The sequence below is a fragment of the Coregonus clupeaformis genome, chromosome 21 (genome assembly GCF_020615455.1).
Source record: "Coregonus clupeaformis isolate EN_2021a chromosome 21, ASM2061545v1, whole genome shotgun sequence".
In the NCBI taxonomy this organism is placed as follows: Eukaryota; Metazoa; Chordata; class Actinopteri; order Salmoniformes; family Salmonidae; genus Coregonus; species Coregonus clupeaformis.
In genome coordinates, this window is record NC_059212.1 from 52,366,213 (window position 1) to 52,389,098 (window position 22,886).

Genomic DNA, 22,886 nt, shown 5'->3' on the forward strand with positions numbered 1-22,886 from the left:
TGAGCATTAGTGCATGCATCCATTCCAGAGCAGCAGAGGTTTTCATTCGATCCTGGCCGCTATACCTGAAGAGCGCGACATAACAGGGCAATGATCTCACTGGACTTCAATTTTAATGTTTTGACAAGGGACCTGTCACTTTATCTGGAAAATCAAGTGAAAGTTGGGCTTTTTGGATCTGGAGTACTGTCACTGGTACTCGGCTTCAGCGCAGCTTATGCCTACTACTACTTGATCTCTGTCGCGAAGGTAGGGGTCACAGAGGCTGCTTAGAAGAATCCTTATTTAATAGAAATGGATACATTGTAACTGACAATTGTCTTATTAAAAGGTGGCATAACGGTTATTATGATGGAGGATATCGCTGGCGCTTTTGCGCATCAAACCGGCTCAGCAGCTAGATGGTTTGCTGAGGAGGCTGATACTGCCCATGTGATATGACATCTTTCAATAAAATGGTGTCGTATTTTCTTTAGACTAAATGTGAAATTTCAAGATTTGTACAAGGCCTACAGATATACAAATGTTAAATTGCCGTTTAGGCTGCATATATTTTATCGTGAGTCCTTATTGTAAACTGAAAAGGCAGTAATGTAGACTGGGTGTAGACTATTGTTATACAAGCTGTCAAACATCTTTATGCAGTGTAGCCTACTGCATATTCACAAATGAATGTTTTTACCGATATTCGTTTTCCCGAATAATTAAACACATAGGCCTAGGCTACATAACATTGGGCTAATGTTAGATTATATAAATACATATTAGTAGGGGTCATGCATTCTATTCTTCATTATACCTAAATTCAGAGATTAAATGTCTCTATGCTCTGACAGGACAGATGTGTTTGATTTGATATTGTGGTGACCTCATATAATCCCAGTTACAACACAGCCTACTGTCGCTGTGTTCTCATTACCAATCTCCTTCCTTTCCATCACTAGTGACTGCAGAATGTCTCTATAACTCACCAAAACATTTCATATTTTCACACTTTACACAGTCCTCTAGACTAAAAGTAGAGCAATATAAACTTGAGATTCCAGTCTTGATAGTGCATTACAATTACACTATAGTTGTGGAGATCCTTCATTTTGAATGTTATACACCAAGGTTGCACCAGTAGCAAATAAACCATATGGAACAATGAAATATGACTTATGTTGACATGTCATTTATGAAAGTGCAAGACAGAGAATTCGATATCACATGATTTCAGTGAAGAGGCTGCACTATATGGGTACTGTAAGAGAGGGGTTGTGTAGATGGTGAATGATGATGAAGTATAAGAACTGTTTTCAAGAGATTGTCATCAGTAGTATACATTTTGTCCTTTAAATTGGGATAAGCACAAACATTTATATTTCCCTTGCCACAGATCGGATAAAAACCAGATGATGTTTGAAATAGTTTCACCTAAAATAGTTTAAATCATGAATGAAAAAATATTTGAGTCTTGAAAAGTATGTGATCTATCCTTTCAACCCTCATGGTCCATATTTCTTTCTCTAAACAAGCTATTAGGCTAATGTCATAATTGGAAAGCCACATCACTGACTTACACTGTTCATGTCTTGTATTGCAGAAGCCCCAACTGATTTCTGGTGGTAAGAAATTCTACCAGTTCCTGCGGGACCAATGTCCCGTGGTGTCAGAGACCTACTACCCCACCTTCTGGTGCTGGGAGAGCCGGATCCAGACGCTGCTTAGGCCCTTCGTCACGGCTAAACCGGGTGTCAGCTACAGAAAGTAAGACTTTTATAGGATCAGATGTGATGGTAGTAGTGTTATTGTATAAACACTATAATACATCACATCTCTGTACACTGTTGAAACACCTATCTAAAAATGAACAGATATTGCTGAGAAGATCTTCAGCATGTGAAGGGGGAGGGTTTCCCTGGTGTGATTGTGAAATGAAACTGGGTGAACTGGAATTAAACTGGAGAAATGGGTTTAAACTCATGGCGTTTATATCTCATAAGAGATAAGCCTGTTGCATGGTGTTGGTTTCAAAATACACCTCTACATTATACATGTCCTGTTTACCAAAAAGAATACTGTAAGTATGTATTTCAAATATTTTAAGAATTGTTGGGTTCTGCTCAGACCTGCTCTTCCATGTTCGCTCAATGTATGACAAAGTTCAAGGGTCACTTGGCTTAGTGACCAGTTAATCCACTTCATGCAGCAGACGTTATCCACTCATCACCAGTTACCACCAGTAGCCAACACACTTGCTATCCTTAGGCCAGGTAATGTCCCATGGTTAGTTAGTGCCCTGAGTTCTTTCTTGGCACGTGACCTAACAAGGAAAAACTCTGGGCCCTAGTTAAAGGCAGGACCGGATTAGTGAACGGGCACGCAGGGCATGTGCCCTGGGGCCCCGGACACCAAATTGCATATGAACACGTCATAAGCGATGGCAAAATAATTTAGCTTTAAAACTGCAACATTTTCTCTCAGCCTCATGGCAAAATGTGTAGAATAGCTGGAAATTAGCTTTAAAACGGCAACATCTTCTCTCATGACAACATGTGTAGAATAGTATTATAAAACTGCAAATGTTTCTCTCTGCCCCATGGTAAAATGTGTTGAAATGCAGGAAGTTAGCTGGGGGGCCTCCTGGAGGTAGGTGCCCCGGGACCGAAATGCTTAGTCTGGGCCTGGTTAAAGGGTATGGGAACTAAGGCCCTATGTTTTTCCTGGTCAGGTCACATGGTTGGTCAAGGTAAAAAAACGAATGGTTCACCATCAAACGCAATTGGTCAGTTTCCACTGTAGACAGCAGCCATGGCGACATACAGTAAAGTAGTGGAAAATTCCCTGCCGTATTAGGAACAGGCTTTACCTTACTTCCACTTTTGATTGCTTTATTATTAGGCTTTAAGGCTTTAAAACAGTTGGTTTGATCATCTAAGTACTGAAATGTGCCCATTCTTTGATTCCTTTCATTCAGGTTTAACAACGTGAAACAAATTTCCTGCGTCTTGTTCTTAGCCAAGACTTAGCAGCAGAAAGGTGAAAATAGTATTTTGTGTAATGGTATAGGCTCAGGCCACCCGGGCTTCTTTAGTGCATTCTGTTAGAGATTAATGGCCAGGGTGTCCCAGGCCTCCTGCATTCATTAGGTGGATTTAAATTAATTAAAAGGGGTTGGAGGTAGTTAGTATACAGTATATTCCACAGAACTGAAATTAGTAGGAAATAGCCTAGTGGTTCGATCAGATTTACTGTCCAAATACAGTACCTAATTGTTTTGTCATCATTCAATCGGTTTTATCAGTTACTGTATTTGTGTAGGTTGTCTACTAAGGAGCAATGTCATCATTGACTTCGATGGCCAACCAAGATGGAGAGTAGGCCTACTTCTGAAATCAATTGTCTTTACAACTATTACTGAAAGTGGCACTATAGGTAACTAACCACAGAATGGGATGTTAGTCTGGCTATAGGCCGTCTATCACTGTCCTGGCCATGACAGCCAGTCCACTCATGCAGTCAGTCAGACATATACGTACAGTATGTCAGTGTAGTAAATGCTGACTTGTCTTGATCTGAACCCAATGACTCAGAAGAATGCCCTAGTTCCTCATGTCACTATTTCTATTGTTTATTTGTATTATTATTATCTTGATCTTTAACTCTGCATTGTTGGAAAAGGACCCGTAATTAAGCATTTCACTGTCAGTCTACATCTGTTGTTTACGAAGCATGTGACAAATAAAATGTATTTGATTTTATTTAGTGCCAAGGGCATTCCACTTCCCTTAGCCTTTGTCTGACCGTTGTCCAATAAAGCAGCTACATGTTTCCCACATCCCACAATGCACCATGGCAGCAGGCGGGTCTCACCTACCACCTGTCTCAGATCAAAGCCAGTGTGTGCATGTGTGTGCGTGTGTGTTTAGCCGATGACATTTGCGGGAGGTTATTAGTCCTGAAGGAAGAGAAGACCTCTACTATCCAGGGATTATCATGTCTATAAAATAGTTCCCTGCAATGTTCCCTGCACTGTTGGATCTAGAAACAAGCATTTCGCTGCACCTGCAATAACATCTGCAAATCTGTGTATGCGACCAATAAACTTTTATTTGATTTGAAAGAGTTGTCCTCCTCTTCCTGTTCAGTGGATCGTGCTCGCTCCCAATTGGTGCATGCCCTGACCAGCTGGCTCCAGATTGGTGCATGGCCCACGACCCCAGTGGCTGCCCCAGTCTGGCCTTTAAGTGCATATTTAATGCTGGTGTGGTTCTGTAATTTCATTCCACTTCCAATTAGACAGACATACTGTACATGGGCCGCAGGGCCAGCCACGTTGGTGTTGTCGCCTGGTTGCTCGTTTAGTGGGTTGGTGGCATGAAAAGGATTACAGTGGGATTTGTTGACCTCAGCTGACGGTGTAGGCTTGTGGAAACTGGAAATTGATTCTCCATAAGAATCCACTGCTGCTGCAGCCAGCTACCCCCCCCTCCCTCCCTCCCCCTCTTCCCCTTCCTTGCCCTTCCCTGCTCCTGAGTAGCGTGGTCTTTTTTTCTGACTGTTCATCCTCAGTTTTACATGTGACCCATATCAGATTTGTAGCCTCTGCAGTAGCACACAGATGCAAAGCAAATTTGATGTCGCTGTTCCTTTACATTTGGGGGTGGTTGTCGTGGTAAAGGGCAGGTCATGTGCAAAAAAATCACTTCAGAACAAAAAAATTGGATCTGAGCGTCCAGACTGAGGTCACAAATGGATCATCCAAATTATATCAGGATTGAGATCCACATATGGATGTGGTATAAATCTGAAGTCAAAAGATCAGCTTCCATGTGTTTTTTGTTTTGTTTACACATTAGGGAAAATCTCATAGGTATCAGATATGACAAATAATTGGCAAAAGGTCTGAATTGGGCTGCCTGTGTAAACGAAGCCTGAGAGGCTCCACTAGTGCCAGACTGCATTCCCTTTGACAAAGGTAACGTTAGTGAAGGGTCCACACTGTAGTAATCATTGTACCTGCAACTGAAGGGAGATATTTGTGTAAAGAACAATGCATTTTTGCAATGTCTTGATTTGAGGTTTGGTTAGAAAGCAATATCATGTGCAATACAGTGTACATACTATACCCTATCTAATGCAATATGTACAGGATATATCTGAAATGTAATACTTTACTGTATAGAATTATTAACAAAAGTAATGTTTATTGTCTTGTTGGTCCCTATATGGATTATATAGTTCTGCTTATTTAAATCACAAAGCATAATCTGTAAGAACCTTGGAGGTTGAGTATTTACAAAACCTTGTAAATTCCTCTGCATTCTGTGCAATGAGCTTTGCTTTACTGAACATATTGTATGAAAGCTGCAGTGCAGAACCTAGGCCTACTTGCTGAGTTTGTCCCGTGTGTGTGTGTGTAATTTAGTGGTGTCTTTTTCTACCCTGACTGTTATATCTGACCTCCTCCTCTTTGCAGTGAGCTCATTAGAGCAGAAGATGGAGGGCAGATCTCTCTGGATTGGTTCGACAACGATGACAGCGCCTCCCACCCCAACGCGGCCACACGGCCCACCGTCCTGCTGCTCCCAGGCCTGACCGGTACCAGCAGAGAGTCCTACATCCTCCACATGGTGCAGCAGAGCAGGGATCTGGGATATAGGTGGGTGGTCCTGGTTACAAGTACTGGACAGTACTGCACAGTGCACAGTTTTTATTCATGCAGACGGTTGTTCCATTCAACACTGTGGATTACGCCTATGTCTTAGCCGGTAGGACTATTGTAAACACAGTGCACAGTCAACTCTTGCTCATCTGTTTTAGTGCATTGCAGTTCAATAGTCTAAATTCAAATACATTCTCTTTACAATGAAAGTCCCAAGATATTGTATATGTTAGGAGTCGAAAACTGTCTATGAATGGATCAAGGTTACTTGAGGTAAGCAGCTGCCGAAAGAGTAGGCAGAGCAGTGCAGACCTGCTTTGGAAAGAAAGAGCTGAACGTTGCACTAAGAGATGCTGAGGGAGGCAGTTTTTTTTCTCCTCCAAAAGGCCCCTCTGTGTTCTGTGTTCCCTGTGCTCATTCTTTCAAACAGAGGGAGGGGGGCAGAGAAGAGTGGGAGGGGGGCAGAGAAGAGTGGGAGGGGGGCAGAGAAGAGTGGGAGGGGGGCAGAGAAGAGAGGGAGGGGGTAGAGAAGAGAGGGAGGGGGGCAGAGAAGAGAGGGAGGGGGGCAGAGAAGAGAGGGAGGGGGGCAGAGAAGAGAGGGAGAGGGGCAGAGAAGAGAGGGAGGGGGGCAGAGAAGAGAGGGAGGGGGGCAGAGAAGAGAGGGAGGGGGGCAGAGAAGAGAGGGAGGGGGCAGAGAAGAGAGGGAGAGGGGCAGAGAAGAGAGGGAGGGGGGCAGAGAAGAGAGGGAGGGGGCAGAGAAGAGAGGGAGGGGGGCAGAGAAGAGTGGGAAGGGGCAGGCAAACGGAGCAGGGAAGGGAGGGGGGAAAGCAGGCAAACTCAGCATCTTTCCACCCCTGCCCTCGCCCCGGCACTGTCCTGCAAGCTTAATGAATTACAGCTTACTGGTACAAGCTTTGCAGCTTAGCTTAGCCCAACCAGCTTTGCCTATGCAGGAGGAAGTGAATGTGCGTCACACCATTCCCTGCCCTGTCCACCCCCCAACCTACAGCATGCCCCCACCCTGCTGCTGAGTTTTCACAGCCAGTCTCTTAGATAACAGATGACTAGAGAGAGATTTCTGCTACTGCTGTTCAGGTCTTAAGGACTAATACAACAACAGATGTGTCCCTTTCACAGGTGGTTGGTAGCACCTTAATTGGGGAGGACGGGCTCGTGGTATGCGTTTGATGCCATTCCATTTGCTCCGTTCCAGACATTATTATGAGTAGTCCTCCCCTTAGCAGCCTCCACTGGTTCTTTACAAATTCCACCTTATTCCCTTTTCACTGCTGTGAAGTGCATTTGTTTAAACATTGTTTGGTGGCAGTGTACCTGCAAATTCTCTTACATTTAGGAACTGAATCATAATAGCTGTATAAGCATTAAAGTCGTGCTCCAGTCTCCTTTTCACCTCATTTAACAATTTGCAATGGCAATGCACCTGGAAGACAGTGCACCTGGAAGACAGTGCACCTGGAAGTTAGAGCATTATTTTGACACATAATGTCAATTGGTGAAACTAGTGTCATTTCTCAGAAAAAATGCTAGGAATGCAATGCAATGAATGGATTTTAAAGGGTTAAGTGCATGTTTTTGTTGTGTTTCAGGTGTGCGGTATTCAACAACAGAGGGGTGTCTGGCGAAACTCTCTTGGTAAGAGTCTAATATTCATACAAAGTACAGTTTAAAAGGATCATGTTTTCAATTCAGACATGCATTCAAAAACATAACATTTTGCAACGATTATATTACTCTGTACAATAAAAAGGTATCTTCATGTACAATCAAAAGGCTGGTAGAGCACGGCGCTTGTAACGCCAGGGTAGTGGGTTCGATCCCCGGGACCACCCATACACAAAAATGTATGCACGCATGACTGTAAGTCGCTTTGGATAAAAGCGTCTGCTAAATGGCATTATTATTATTATTATTATTATTATTATTATTATTATTATTATTATCTTAATCTACACAGATATGCAAACACTCACAACATGACACAAAGGCACAGGCCCTACATCCTTTCGGCACTCTGCTCCACATGCCTGTGCAGAGTGCATACTCTCCCTTGCATTGTGATTGGAGCTATTCTTCAGTGTTACGTCCCCCTTCACTATGTCACCCAGCACCCCATAGCATGTCTGTGTCTGTGTCACACGTGGCATGTGTAACCTATAGTGTGTAACCCATAGTGTGTAACCCATAGTGTAATGGGCAACCCACAACGAGCCTAGTCCAGAAAGCATGCAGACAGACAATGTTGTCACATAGCAGAGATGATGAAGTTACAGGAAGACAGATAGATAGTGTATTCACGCTCTGGTCCATAGAGTGGAATGACCTTTCCCTGTTCTGTCTTCACCAAGGCCAACTGTAGCTCAAGGTTTATTACATTTACATTTACATTTGAGTCATTTAGCAGACGCTCTTATCCAGAGCGACTTACAGTTAGTGAGTACATACATTTTTCATATGAATCTATTCCCATTCATATATTTAGCCAACAATTAGGTCTTTACTCTACTGTCAATCTCCATTGAAGCGAGGAAGGGCTATGATGCAATTCAAGAAATGCTAACTCTTTGGAAAATGTGCATATGCACTGGACAAAAACTGGTTGAATCAACGTTGTTTCCACGTCATTTCAACCAAAGAAATCTATGTGATGACGTGGGAAATCTGATTGGATTTGCAGAAAGTCATCAAGGGCATTTTGTATTTTTTTCACCAAACTTTTAACCTTAATCCCAATGACATGATTTCACGTTGAATTCACATTAGTTGACAACTCAACCAAAGGTAAATCAAAACTAGACGTTGAACTTGTCTGTGCCCAGTGGGTAAATTATATTATGTACCAGTGTCACCCAAACAGCTCAGCCAATCCACAATTGGAATATTGTATCATACCATAGTTTGTGGCCACAATTCGTCCAATTTACCTTTTGATATCTTTGCTCTCAGAATGAATGAATGGGTTGTTTTGTGTCTTGTCCTTGTTCTATTCACATGTGCAGTCACATAGACACACACACATGCATGCAAGCAAGAACACACACACACACACACACACACACACCAGTTATCTTATTACAACAGCGACCCCAGGCCAGGGTGTCATCTGAAAGGGATATTCTCAGTTGCCAATACTGTAGTGCACACGTAGAATTAGGAATTAGAATACTAGTAATTTAGTAGGATCTCTATGAGTGCATATGTGAAGAATGATTACAGCTATTGCACTACATAACGTGGTGGTAAGAAAGGAATTATCCTCCTTCCACTAGCGTTGAGGAATTGTGCTGAAGTTTTATGCAAATGACTACGCTTTCATACGCCTTTGTGACTGTTTTCTCTGTGCCCAGTTGAGTGTGAATGGCGTCCATTGTTTGAATAGGGCACAGTGTTAGAATGAATGTCCTTCTGTGTGAGAAGTGCCCTCTGCTAGGCCACAACTAGGGCTACTGGCCTAATTCCACCCAGACCCCCCACTCACACACCACAATAGTGTGGTAGCCCGCTCAGCTAAAGCCTAAGCATTAGCTTTTGGAGCTAATTCAATTCTTCAGGTCTCGAACGCCTCGTTACTCTTAGCATTTAGCATACAGTACATTTTTCAGTTGGTCCGTTTAATTTACATCATATTTCATAGTAATATGTAGCGTTACTACAATGGATGGTTATTGGACTTTGAACTTTGTATTGTAGCTGTATTGTAGTAGAAAACTTTATTACTGTATCATCAAAAGCTAAATAGTTTCAAGCTGTTTTTATTATTGTTGTAACATTACCAGTATGGCTAATTTCCATACAGGATTTACCTCGGTGTTTTACCCAAAAGGCTCAGACTTTTCTGTTTCCATCTACGTGGGCCAGCACCCGTGTCTCATTGGGCCATGGCTCCGGCGGACCTGGTCTCACTTGGGGCCAAGGCCCTGGGTACTTTTCAGCTGGCAATTACATAACCATGGCTAACTGTGAACTTTAACATCTTCTCACAAAGCAACAGCCTTGAATGATGCAGATGTTGTTGATTCTGCTTTAGTGTCACACTCCTGATGGAAACACAATAACACTAGAGCTTCCAATAACATAAAACACTGGTGGCCCATTGGTGTGGGGGTAAGTCTCATTGGAAAAGCACCAGTAGAGTTCCTACTCCACTCAAGTCCTTTACTCAAATGTAGGCTATGAGGACACAGAAACTGGATATGACTGCTGTGAGAAAACACTCGGGCTGAACTTTGTGCAAGAATATTGATGAAGAAAGATACTGGTAGTCCCAGCTTGCAGCATGTTCTCCATGTCTGTGGTTTTATTTCACTGTCACTGGATCATTTGCCCAATGTGATAGAAGAATGCTTGAATTAATCGATAGTGCTTGTGATGGACAGATGCTACAGGCCATTAGCTGAATAAGGCTATCCAGCAGCAGACGTATAGATGCTGCATGCTACGTCTCTGACTGCTCTTAAATAGTATTACAGTATACCTCCTCCTGTGGTTGCTACTGCTCTAACTCTAAATAGCCCTTGTCCCTGAGTCAGCCATTTTTAATGCCAGTGGATATTTTTCTACCACTCATTCCAATACAGCATGATGAATATACTGTATAGCGTCAAGGAGAGTGTTTGGCCTTTAAGTCACAAGCAGTGTTTGTGCACATGTATGTGTGAGGATGGGTGTGAAGGCTTGCATGTAATTAATGTACAGTATGAGTTCTCCGCACATCTGACTATAGATCCCGGAACAGTGTGTGCACATGCAGAGGTCGCAGTGATATTTGCATGCCTGTGTGTGTGTGTGTGTGTGTGTGTGTGTGTGTGTGTGTGTTTGTTTTTTTCCTTTGCCGTACTTTCCTCCGTACGGTCGAAAGTCAATCTACCAACAGAAAAACTGTGCTGTAACACGAAAGGGACATGGTACACACACACACATACACACACACACACACACACACACACACACACACACACACACCACTCAGAGTGAACTCTTCTTATCTTTGTGTGCTACCAGACTCCCAGAACATACTGTGCTGCCAACACAGAGGACCTGGAGGCGGTCATCGAACACATCCAGAGGACAAATGAGGACGCCCCTCTCATGGCTGCTGGGGTCTCCATGGGAGGGTTAGTAGGTGCCTCTTCATGCTTTCTCACTTCAATGGACAGTGACTGTAGCCCAAATCCTGAGAGCTGCATGCATTACTCAGACTTCTGCATAAATCATGTGTTGATGTAGGCTACCGTATTGATGTCAACGGGCCTTCAGAAAGTATTCAGACCCCTTGACTTTTTCCACATTTTGTTACGTTACAGACTTATTCTAAAATTGATTAAATGTTGTTGTTTTTTTGATCAATCTACACACAATACCCCATAATGACAAAGCAAAAACAGGTTTTTATAAATTTTTGCTAATTTATGATAAAATAAAAACTTAAATATCACATTTACATACACTACCGGTCAAAAGTTTTAGAACACCTACACATGCAATGGTTTTTCTTTATTTTTACTATTTTCTACATTATAGAATAATAGTGAAGACATCAAAACTATGAAATAACACATACGGAATCATGTAGTAACCAAAAAAGTGTTAAACAAATCCAAATATATTTTATATTTGAGAGTCTTCAAATAGCCACCCTTTGCCATGATGACAGCTTTGCACTCTCTTGGCACAAGCTTCACCTGGAATGCTTTTTCAACAGTCTTGAAGGAGTCCCCACATATGCTGAGCACTTGTTGGCTGCTTTTTCTTCACTCTGCAGTCCGACTCATCCCAAACCATCTCAATTTGGTTGAGGTCGGAGGATTGTGGAGGCCAGGTCCATCTGATGCAGCACTCCATCACTCTCCTTCTTGGTAAAATAGCCCTTACACAGCCTGGAGGTGTGTTGGATCATTGTCCTGTTGAAAAACAAATGATAGTCCCACTAAGCCCAAACCAGATGGGATGGCATATCACTGCAGAATGCTGTGGTAGCCATGCTGGTTAAGTGTGCCTTGAATTCTAAATAAATCACAGAAAATGTCACCAGCAAAGCACCCCCACACCATAACACCTCCTCCTCCATGCTTTACAGTGGGAAATAAACATACGGAGATAATCCGTTCACCCACACCGCGTCTCACAAAGACACGGCGGTTGGAACCAAAAATCCTCAATTTGGACTGCAGACCAAAGGACAAATTTCCATCGGTGTCTAGTGTTTCTTGGCCCAAGCCAGTCTCTTCTTCTTATTGGTGTCCTTTAGTAGTGGTTTCTTCGCAGAAATTCGACCATGAAGGCCTGATTCACACAGTCTCCTCTGAACAGTTGATGTTGAGATGTGTCTGTTACTTGAACTCTGTGAAGCATTTATTTGGGCTGCAATTTCTGAGGCTGGTAACTCTAATGAACTTATCCTCTGCAGCGGAGGTAACTCTGGGACTTCCAGTAAGTATAAGCTGGAAGTAGAGGCCTAAGCATTGTTGTTCACTAATTTACCCCAAGTAGGGAAAGGATGGCAGGGTTGAAAAGTAATAAAGGGGAGTATATATATATAAAACATGGGGGATTGGAAGTGATGCAGACAATTACATTGATGGAAGTTACAATCTATCTGCAATATTAAGCAAATCTACCCCCAAAAAAAAAAAAAACTCTGGGACTTCCATTCCTGTGGCAGTCCTCATGAGAGCCAGTTTCATCATAGCGCTTAATGGTTTTTGCCAGTGCACTTGAAGAAACTTTCAAAGTTCTTGAAATGTTCCATATTGACTGACCTTCATGTCTTAAAGTAATGATGGACTGTCGTTTCTTTTTGCTTATTTGAGCTGTTCTTGCCATAATATGGACTTGGTCTTTTACCAAATAGGGCTATCTTCTGTATACCACCCCTACCTTGTCACAACACAACTGATTGGCTCAAACGCATTAAGAAGGAAAGAAATTCCACAAATTAACTTTTAAGAAAGCACACCTGTTAATTGAAATGCAAGCACACCTGTTAATTGAAATGCATTCCAGGTGACTACCTCATGAAGCTGGTTGAAAGAATGCCAAGACTGTGCAAAGCTGTCATCAAGTCAAAGGGTGGCTATTTGAAGAATCTCAAATGTATAATATATTTTGATTTGTTTAACACTTTTTTGGTTACTACATGATTCCATATGGGTTATTTAATAGTTTTGATACAGTGAGGGAAAAAAGTATTTGATCCCCTGCTGATTTTGTAAGTTTGCCCACTGACAAAGAAATGATCAGTCTATAATTTTAATGGTAGGTTTATTTGAACAGTGAGAGACAGAATAACAACAAAAAAATCCAGAAAAAACGCATGTCAAAAATGTTAAATATTGATTTGCATTTTAATGAGGGAAATAAGTATTTGACCCCCTCTCAATCAGAAAGATTTCTGGCTCCCAGGTGTCTTTTATACAGGTAACGAGCTGAGATTAGGAGCACACTCTTAAAGGGAGTGCTCCTAATCTTAGCTTGATACCTGTATAAAAGACACCTGTCCACAGAAGCAATCAATCAATCAGATTCCAAACTCTCCACCATGTCCAAGACCAAAGAGCTCTCCAAGGATGTCAGGGACAAGATTGTAGACCTACACAAGGCTGGAATGGGCTACAAGACCATCGCCAAGCAGCTTGGTGAGAAGGTGACAACAGCTGGTGCGATTATTCGCAAATGGAAGAAACACAAAAGAACTGTCAATCCTCATCGGCCTGGGGCTCCATGCAAGATCTCACCTTGTGGAGTTGCAATGATCATGAGAATGGTGAAGAATCAGCCCAGAACTACACGGGAGGATCTTGTCAATGATCTCAAGGCAGCTGGGACCATAGTCACCAAGAAAACAATTGGTAACACACTACGCCGTGAAGGACTGAAATCCTGCAGCGCCCGCAAGGTCCCCCTGTTCAAAAAAGCACATATACAGGCCCGTCTGAAGTTTGCCAATGAACATCTGAATGATTCAGAGGAGAACTCGGTGAAAGTGTTGTGGTCAGATTAAACCAAAATTTAGCTCTTTGGCATCAACTCAATTCGCCATGTTTGGAGGAGGAGGAATGCTGCCTATGACCCCAAGAACACCATCCCCACCGTCAAACATGGAGGTGGAAACATTATGCTTTGGGGGTGTTTTTCTGCTAAGGGGACAGGACAACTTCACCGCATCAAAGGGACGATGGACGGCACCATGTACCGTCAATTCTTGGGTAAGAACCTCCTTTCCTCAGCCAGGGCATTGAAAATGGGTCGTGGATGGGTATTCCAGCATGACAATGACCCAAAACACACGGCCAAGGCAACAAAGGAGTGGCTCAAGAAGAAGCACATTAAGGTCAAGGAGTGGCCTAGCCAGTCTCCAGACCTTAATCTCATAGAAAATCTGTGGAGGGAGCTGAAGGTTCAAAATGCCAAACGTCAGGCTCGAAACCTTAATGACTTGGAGAAGATCTGCAAAGAGGAGTGGGACAAAATCCCTCCTGAGATGTGTGCAAACCTGGTGGCTAACTACAAGAAACGTCTGACCTCTGTGATTGCCAACAAGGGTTTTGCCACCAAGTACTAAGTCATGTTTTGCAGAGGGGTCAAATACTTATTTCCCTCATTAAAATGCAAATTAATTCATAAAATTTTTGACATGCGTTTTTCTGGATTTCTTTGTTGTTATTCTGTCTCTCACTGTTCAAATAAACCTACCATTAAAATTATAGACTGATCATGTCTTTGACTCAAGGACATTCAGAGACTTGTCCTGAAGCCACTCCTGCGTTGTCTTGGCTGTGTGCTTAGGGTCGTTGTCCTGTTGGAAGGTGAAACTTCGCCCCAGTCTGAGATCCTGAGCACTCTGGAGCAGGTTTTCATTAAGGATCTCTCTGTACTTTGCTCCGTTAATCTTTCCCTCGATCCTAACTAGTCTCCCAGTCCCTGCCGCTGAAAAACAGCCCCACAGCATGATGCTGCCACCACCATGCTTCACCGTAGGGATGGTGCCAGGTTTCCTCCAGACGTGATGCTTGGCATTCAGGCCAAAGAGTTCAATCTTGGTTTCATCAGACCAGATAATCTTGTTTCTCATGATCTGAGAGTCTTTAGGTGCCTTTTGGCAAACTCCAAGTGGTTCCAAACTTCTTCCATTTAAGAATGATGGAGGCCACTGTGTTCTTTTTTGGTACCCTTCCCCAGATCTGTGCCTCAACACAATCCTGTCTCGGAGCTCTACGGACAATTCCTTCGACCTCATGGCTTGGTTTTTGCTCTGACATGCACTGTCAACTGTGGGACCTTATATAGACAGGTGTGTTCCTTTCCAAATAATGTCCAATCAATTGAATTTACCACAGGTGAACTCCAATCAATTTGTAGAAACATCTCAAGGATGACCAATGGAAACAAGATGCACCTGAGCTCAATTTCGAGTCTCATAGCAAAGGGTCTGAATAATTATGTAAAAAAGGTATTTCTGTTTTTTATTTTTAATACATTTGCAAAACCTGTTTTCGCTTTGTCATTATGGGGTATTGTGTCTAGATTGCTCAGGATTTTTATTTATTTAATAAATTTTAGAATAAGGCTGTAATGTAACAAAATGTGGAAAAATTCAAGGGGTCTGAATACTTTCCGAAGGCACTGTCCATGTATGTATGGAGCAATACTACACTATAGTATCACTTCACTGAACTGTGGGAGTCAGTCTAAAGATACTACGTTTTATGTAGAGCCTGGAAAGTACTTGTTTGTCCCATCCATAGGTTTGTATTGATATTTTAAAAAATTAAGTAAACGCTCACCAGCAGAAATGGTTTCATGGGTTGGTTATGTATTTTATTTATTTTGCAGCCTCCTCCTTTCCCCTGTCAGAAATAGCACTTTTCATTTGATTCAGAGAGCTCAGCCTCTCAGTAGTACTTAAACCATGTCAAAATAGGTATTACAGCTATAATCCCCTACCTAAGTGAGGGTTTCCCCTCTCTCCTCTCCCTTCTCCCCAACCCTCTCCCCTCTCTCCCCTCTCTCCCCTCCACCGTCCTCTCCCCTTTCCCCCTACCCTCTCCCTGTCTTTCTAATCCCAGGATGATGCTGGCGAACTACCTGGGGAGGATGGGCAGGGAAACATGTCTGAAAGGCGTGGTTGTGTTCTCGGCAGGCTGGGATGTGTTTGAGTGCACAGCGTCGCTGGAGAAGCCTCTGGACCGCTTTCTCTTCAACTCCTACCTCACCAGCTGCCTGCAGGCGGGTGTGGACAGGTGGGTGGGGGCCGTAGGGGGCCGGACAGGCTACTGGGGGATTTGCCTAGTTTAGATCTTAGCTCTTAGCTGCACTGAGCTACATTGTTTAGCTTTTAGATGTTAGCTTTTAGTGACCCCTGAGGTTGGGCTCTAAAGGCTAACAGCTAATATCTCTTTCTCTCTCTCTCTCTCTCTCTCTCTCTCTCTCTCTCTCTCTCTCTCTCTCTCTCTCTCTCTCTCTCTCTCTTGGGATATTTTCCTATCTTAATCAATCAAATGTATTTTATAAATCCCTTTTTACATCAGCAGTTGTCACAGTGCTAAGCACTCGGTACTCTACTGTCAGACCCCAATCATTTCATTAACATTTCCATTGGATATATTGAAGCAAACCCACATGCTTCCCTATGTTCCCCATTGTTGCAAACCTACTTCCCCAAGTTCCCATTGAAGCAAACCTACTTCCTGCTTCCTCGTGTTTTTCTCTCCTCTAGACACAAATCTGTGCTTGAGAAGAATTACGACATTGATCATGTGATGAAGGTAAAATGCACAACTTTTTTAATGACCTCCTCTAAGTAAAATCAAAGTAAAAGCAACCCATCTGGGTCGTTCCACCAATTTGGTGCCTTTTGAGAAGTGTAACTTCTAATTTTATACCTAATTTTTACATTCTGTCACAAAGAGCGCATGTTCAGCTTAATAAAAAACACATTTCCCATCAAAAAAAATATACTATAGTAAGTGCCTAATAAGAGCCAAATAAAGTAATAGGGTTGACTGTAACAGGGTTGACCGTAACAGGGTTGACCATAACGGTTGACAATTTCATCTTAAATCAGCCGTAAATCCCCTCGTGACAGGGGAAATGGAAGCTTGTTGTGTGCAACAGGGAGTGGCAATTGAATGAAAGCTTCACAAAAAAATACTTACTATGACTGTGATATGTGGTTGTTCCACCTAGCTATCTTAATATGAATGCACTAACTGAAAAGTCCCGCTGGTTAAGAGCGCCTGCTAAATGACTAAAATGTTTTAAAAATAACAGGGTTGATGTGTTATGCTCGAACCGCTCAGTTTTCCACCACAAAACACAAGAAAATGGCCAAAAAGAGTAGAACCAGCTCACCTGCTTTTACATTATGATTTGACTATTAGAAGTTCAATGTTTCTTTTGAACAAATATTTAAAGATAAATAGTTTTACCATATTAAAATGAGAGTTCAGTTCACGTAACAGGGTTGACCTTAAAATGAGGGACAGACGTAAATGAATCGCTAATCACATGAAATAAATTATAATCTTCAGAAATTACTTTGTCAAAGCATCAAAATAACTAAGGCTTTACAATGATGGTGAAATGCTGAATCTTAGCACTTTGGCAAGCCTTTATTAATATAAAAAATCAAGATTTATTGAATTCTCCATTTGATCTATATTAAAGACCACTTCATTTAATATAACAGGCTTTTAAAATTCCATATTGGTGCACAATTTCTAATTAAAATATAAAAGGGATGCAAAAGGAACTCATTTAGTGGAATTTCTAGTCAGGTCCTTATGGCCCTCTTGGGCTGCTGCCAACGTTGTTGAAAGCATATTGTTGCCGAATGTCACCTTATAATTCGACTTTATCCCAACCCCCCTGCAGGCCAAGACCCTCCGTGAGTTTGATGAGAGGTTCACGTCTATAATGTTTGGCTACCCCACCAACGATGACTACTACCATGATGCCAGTCCCATCCACAGGCTCAAGTCTGTGCAGGTTCCCATGTTGTGTCTAAACGCTGCAGATGACGTCTTCTCTCCCAGTCATGGTGAGTCCACAATCACACCACACCACCGGCCCTCCATGTTGGTTACATAGCCCACCACTGGCCCTCCATTTTGGTTACATAGCCCACCACCGGCCCTCCATGTTGGTTACATAGCCCACCACTGGCCCTCCATGTTGGTTACATAGCCCACCACTGGCCCTCCATGTTGGTTACATAGCCCACCACCGGCCCTCCATGTTGGTTACATAGCCCACCACTGGCCCTCCATGTTGGTTACATAGCCCACCACCGGCCCTCCATGTTGGTTACATAGCCCACCACCGGCCCTCCATGTTGGTTACATAGTCCAACACCGGCCCTCCATGTTGGTTACATAGCCCACCACCGGCCCTCCATGTTGGTTACATAGCCCACCACCGGCCCTCCATGTTGGTTACATAGTCCACCACCGGCCCTCCATGTTGGTTACATAGCCCACCTCTGGCCCTCCATGTTGATTACATAGCTGATGAGCAAGGCCTATACCGAAAGACAATGCAGCCAAAGACACTATGTAGATGACATCTTGTCTGGGGAAAAATGTATCCATAACTGTTATAGGGGTCTACCATCCTGCCTCGGCTAACCTTAGTGCACTCAAGGAGTTAACTAGTTTGTTGACTTCTTTTACTAAATCAGAAGTTATTATCTTGGGTGACCTAAATTATGATTGGGAAATGCAATCTAAAATTACATCTATAAGACGTGTAATGATCTAAACCTAACCCAGCTGGTGACTAAGCCTACACGGCCCAACCTGTGTAAAGATCATTGTGTAAAGATCCTTCAAGTCAACTCTGATTGATCTTATTCTAACGAATACACCAGAGAAATATGTTTCTACTGGTGTCTTCGCCCAAGATATTAGTGACCATTGCCCAGTTGTTTATGTTAGAGAATACAACAATCTAAGCCTCGTGTCATCACAAAGAGGAACTTAAAACATTTCAATGAACAGGCTTTTTTACATGATCTTTATTTTAGTGACCTTGATTGTATTTAATCTATCCCTGAACACGATTTAGCTTCCAGACATTTTTCAGATGTCTTCAATACTATTGTGAATAATAAATAAAAAAACAAAGGGTTAAAGGTAGTTTGAATGCCTGGTACAATCCGGAATCAGAATCAGAAGAAGTATCAGAAGTAATTCATAAAAGAGATGATGCTTGGGTCAAGGCCAGGAACACTTAGGCCCGGACTAGCAAGCTTTTAAGCAACTGAGGAATCATTGTGTAAGACAAATCAGAAAGGCTAAATCTGATTATTATGTAACTGCTCTTTCGGATTGTAATGGGAACTCTGCAAAATTCTGGAAAACTGTCAAATCCCTGAAGGGTTCTACTTCCTCTTCTCTGCCACAACAAATTAATTCAGATACTGGCCTCATTACAGGAAAAAATGGCATCATTGATGCATTTAATCACCATTTTATTTCAGCGGTCTATCTCTTTGAAATAACTTCTAAGCCTATTCACAATGATATTGGGCTGGATAATGATAGTGGAAACTTGCTGAATGATGAGAGAAATTATAGTCAAAGCTTTTCCTTTAGGCTATTTACAGAAAAATAAGTCCTGGATGCTTTGTAGCAATAGACAACAAGAAATCCACAGGGGCCGACCAATTGGATCCTTAAGTGTGCAGCGCCCATCATTGCTGGCTCAATAACCTACATTTTGTATTTAACATTGTTATCAGGAAATATTGGAAAATAATGGAAATCAGGTCTTGTGCTGCCACTCCATAAGGGCGGGGATAGTAGTGATCTTAATAGTTATTGCCCCATTTCAAGGCTTCCTTGTCTAGCTAAGATTCTTGAGTCCTTGGTAAATGTACAACTTTGCTCTTTTTAACTGAGAAATGTATTTTTTATGTAAACCAATCAGGGTTTAGGCATGGGCATAGCACTATTACAGCAACCACTTTAGTTGTCAATGATCTTGTCAAAACTTTAGACACTAAAATGAAATGTGCTGCTTTGTTTGTGGACCTGTCAAAAGCTTTTGATACTTGTTATATTTGTTATTATTATTATTATTATACTGTTGATCATGCTATTTTATTGAATAAGTTGTCCTCGATACGCCAGAGCTCTGATGCCTGTTCATGGTTTCATGATTATCTTAGTGACTGAACTCAGGTCATTGTGATTGATGGGGTTAAGTTTGAATTTCTTGAAGTGCATAAATGTGTACCACAGGGGTCGATTTTGAGACCTGTTCTCTTCACTATTTATATAAACACCATTGGTCAGTCTGTTAAAACTTCATCTACAGTATATGCGGATGATTCTATTATGTATGCTATTGCCCCGACTGTTGATCTGGCTGTGTCAAAACTACAGTCAGATTTTATCCCTTGCTGATTTAAAACTTGTGCTTAATATGGGCAAAACAAAATACATGTTGTTTTTAAACTTTCTGAAGAATGTTTCAGATGTTCACTCATTAGATGGTTCTCCAATTGAACGTGTTCCCACATATAAATACTTAGGCATTTGGATTTATATGGATTTGACATTTAAAAAACATAGATGAGCTGGTTAAGAAACTAAGATTTAAAGTTGGCTTTTTCTACAGAAACAGACCGTGCCTTTCTCTAAGCAGTAGGAAGCAGATTATTCAGTCAACCTTTTTATCTGTTCTTGATTATGGTGATATTATTTATCAAAGTGCAGCTGCTACTACTCTTAAACTTTTGGATGCCATCTAGCATAGTGCCCTTCGTTTTGTTATAGGTAACAGTTTTGATACAGTTTTGATACTCATCACTGCATCCTGTATCAAAAGGTTGGCTGGACTTACAACCGAGCCGAATACAACAGGTGTAGACCTTACCGTGAAATGCTTACTTGCAAGCCCTTAACCAACAATTCAGTTTTACTGAATAAACAAAAGTTTAACAAGAAAATAACAATAACGAGGCTATATACAGGGGGTACCGGTACCGAGTCAATGTGTAGGGGTACAGGTTAGTCCAGGTAATTGAGGTAATATGTACATGTAGGTAGGGATAAAGTGAGGTAGATCTCTACATTATTGCCTCTACTTCATAAACTTCCATCTTATCTAACTTTGCTGTTGAAGTATAGACACCTGAGCTGCCTAATCTGTTCACAGGATTGGTTAACTCTTGAGGTTCCTACGGTCTACACTGAGCTAGGAAAATCTGCTTTTAGTTTTAAAGCACCGTATTGCTGGAACAAAATTCAAAATACATTTAATCATAATGTTCTGGTGCCGTTCGGGCAGTTTAGAGTATTGATTGGGGACTTATTTGTGGAGGAATGTAACTGTTTTTCTGGGTGATTTGTGATGTTTTACTTGTGCTTCCCATGACTGTGTTTTTGTATTTTAATGTGTGGTTCCTTTTTTGGTTACTACATGATTCCTTATGTGTTATTTCATAGTTTAGATGTCTTCACTATTATTCTACAATGTAAAAAAATAGTAAAAATAAAGAAAAACCCTGGAAGGAGTAGGTGTGTCCAAACTTTTGACTGGTACTGTATATATGTATATTTAGTGTATAAGGTGTATATTTGTGTTGTATTGTGCAGGGCACATTTGAAAAAGAGACCTTGGTCTCAATATGTCTTTCCTGGTAAAATACAAAAAAATCTATTGTAATGCCCTAATCAGTGTGTAAGACATATACGATTTACACTACACGGTGTACGTACGTTCATACAGTATTTCTGTGGGGTTTTGGAAGTAAAATCTCCAATCTAGTGCTTGGTGTATGTGTCCACTGCTTGACTGATAGATTATTAAGAAGTGTTTCGTCTCCTCTCCTCCTCAGCTATTCCAGTGGAGGCGGTGAAGCAGAACCCTAACCTAGCCCTCCTCATCACCTGCCACGGCGGCCATATTGGTTTCCTGGAGGGCCTGTGGCCCCGACAGAGCACCTACATGGACCGCGTGTTTAAGCAGTTTGCCAAGGCCGTCATAGAACAGGGCGGCGACCTCAATGACCTATCCAGCTAGTAGGACCAGTTCTTCCCTTTCTCCTTCTCTCCCACCTTCCTTTTCTCCCTCTCTCTTTCTTTCATTTCATTAGTCCCGTGTAGCTCAGTTGGTAGAGCATGGCGCTTGCAACGCCAGGGTTGTGGGTTCGATTCCCACGGGGGACCAGTATGAAAAAAAATATATGTATGCACTCAATAACTGTAATTCGCTCTGGATAAGAGCGTCTGCTAAATAACTAAAATGTAAATTTCTTTCCTCCTCCCCACAGTCCTTGTACCCAACCCCCCCCACCCACTACAAGCAAAAAAAACTTTTTTTATTTTGAAGGGCACATCCTGTCGCAACACAACATTCGTCCGTCCACTCATGTATTCCTTCAAAAGTTCATTAATTCAATGTATGTAGCCATGAATTCATATCATGCTTATTCGAAAAAGATGAGTATGTTCACATTAGTACATTAGTATGTTCGAATATGAATAATTTCAGCTGTCTCTCTCCATCCGTCAGTGTTCTCAACAACAACTCTTGTATCAATAGGATTTTAGTCCTCAGGGATTTTTTTTTTTTACATAGTATCTGTCTGTCTGTCTGTCTGTCAAAGGTTTGTTATGAATGTGAATGGTTTATGTTAAAAATCGTTTAGTCCTTTCAACAACAAAAAAAGACCTAACCTAATCTCTCGTGACAGACAGCTAGCAGCTATAGTAGCGTGAGATTTAGTTCTGGGTTCCGAGATGACACCTTTAATTTACCGTAACAGATCACAGATCACAGTATTTATGTTCTCTTGAATTGTTCTGCATGTACTTTCATTCACACATTCTACCTGTACGCACACCAAATAGCTCTAACAATGTAATGTTATGGAGAGAACTCATTATTAATTATAAGGAATGTGAAATTGCACTATTTTAGTTTGAACAACCCATGCCTCTAATTCCTTCCTGCAAACGCACTTGATTTCAATAGTTTTTAATATGTAAATAAGTATACCCAAAAGGCCTAATGAATTAATATGCAAATACCACATGGATGTTATTGTTTGTCCTGATGTTGAGGACACAGCTAAGTCTTAGTTACTTTATGGGCCAGTATTACGGTATTTTACCGTACTTGTAGGGTATTTGCTGAGCATATCAACCTGATGCATATATCATCAATGCAGCTGGGTTGCCAGTTTGGTTCTGCGTCAGAAAACAATGATAAAGGA

The 22,886-nt window shown here is 41.8% G+C and overlaps 1 protein-coding gene across 1 annotated transcript; it reads left to right on the top strand.

Moving 5' to 3' along the window:
- LOC121534665 (phospholipase ABHD3-like) lies at nt 1-21,772 on the top strand. The gene is made up of 9 exons (XM_041841246.1): nt 1-249; nt 1,586-1,749; nt 5,462-5,644; nt 7,255-7,300; nt 10,667-10,779; nt 15,730-15,903; nt 16,380-16,428; nt 17,537-17,702; nt 21,507-21,772. Exons 1-9 carry the CDS (start codon nt 91-93, stop codon nt 21,689-21,691), a joined length of 1,239 nt encoding a protein of 412 aa, XP_041697180.1. The 5' UTR covers nt 1-90; the 3' UTR covers nt 21,692-21,772.
- Nucleotides 21,773-22,886: the final 1,114 nt, after the last annotated feature.

What these genes read in the sequence shown, in the direction of transcription:
- LOC121534665 (XM_041841246.1), top strand. Translation starts at nt 91, where the DNA reads ATGATCTCACTGGACTTCAATTTTAATGTTTTGACAAGGGACCTGTCA. An exon ending in TGTCTGGCGAAACTCTCTTG is followed by an intron (nt 7,301 to 10,666) that starts GTAAGAGTCTAA and finishes GTGTGCTACCAG; the next exon opens with ACTCCCAGAACATACTGTGC. An exon ending in CGTCTTCTCTCCCAGTCATG is followed by an intron (nt 17,703 to 21,506) that starts GTGAGTCCACAA and finishes TCTCCTCCTCAG; the next exon opens with CTATTCCAGTGGAGGCGGTG.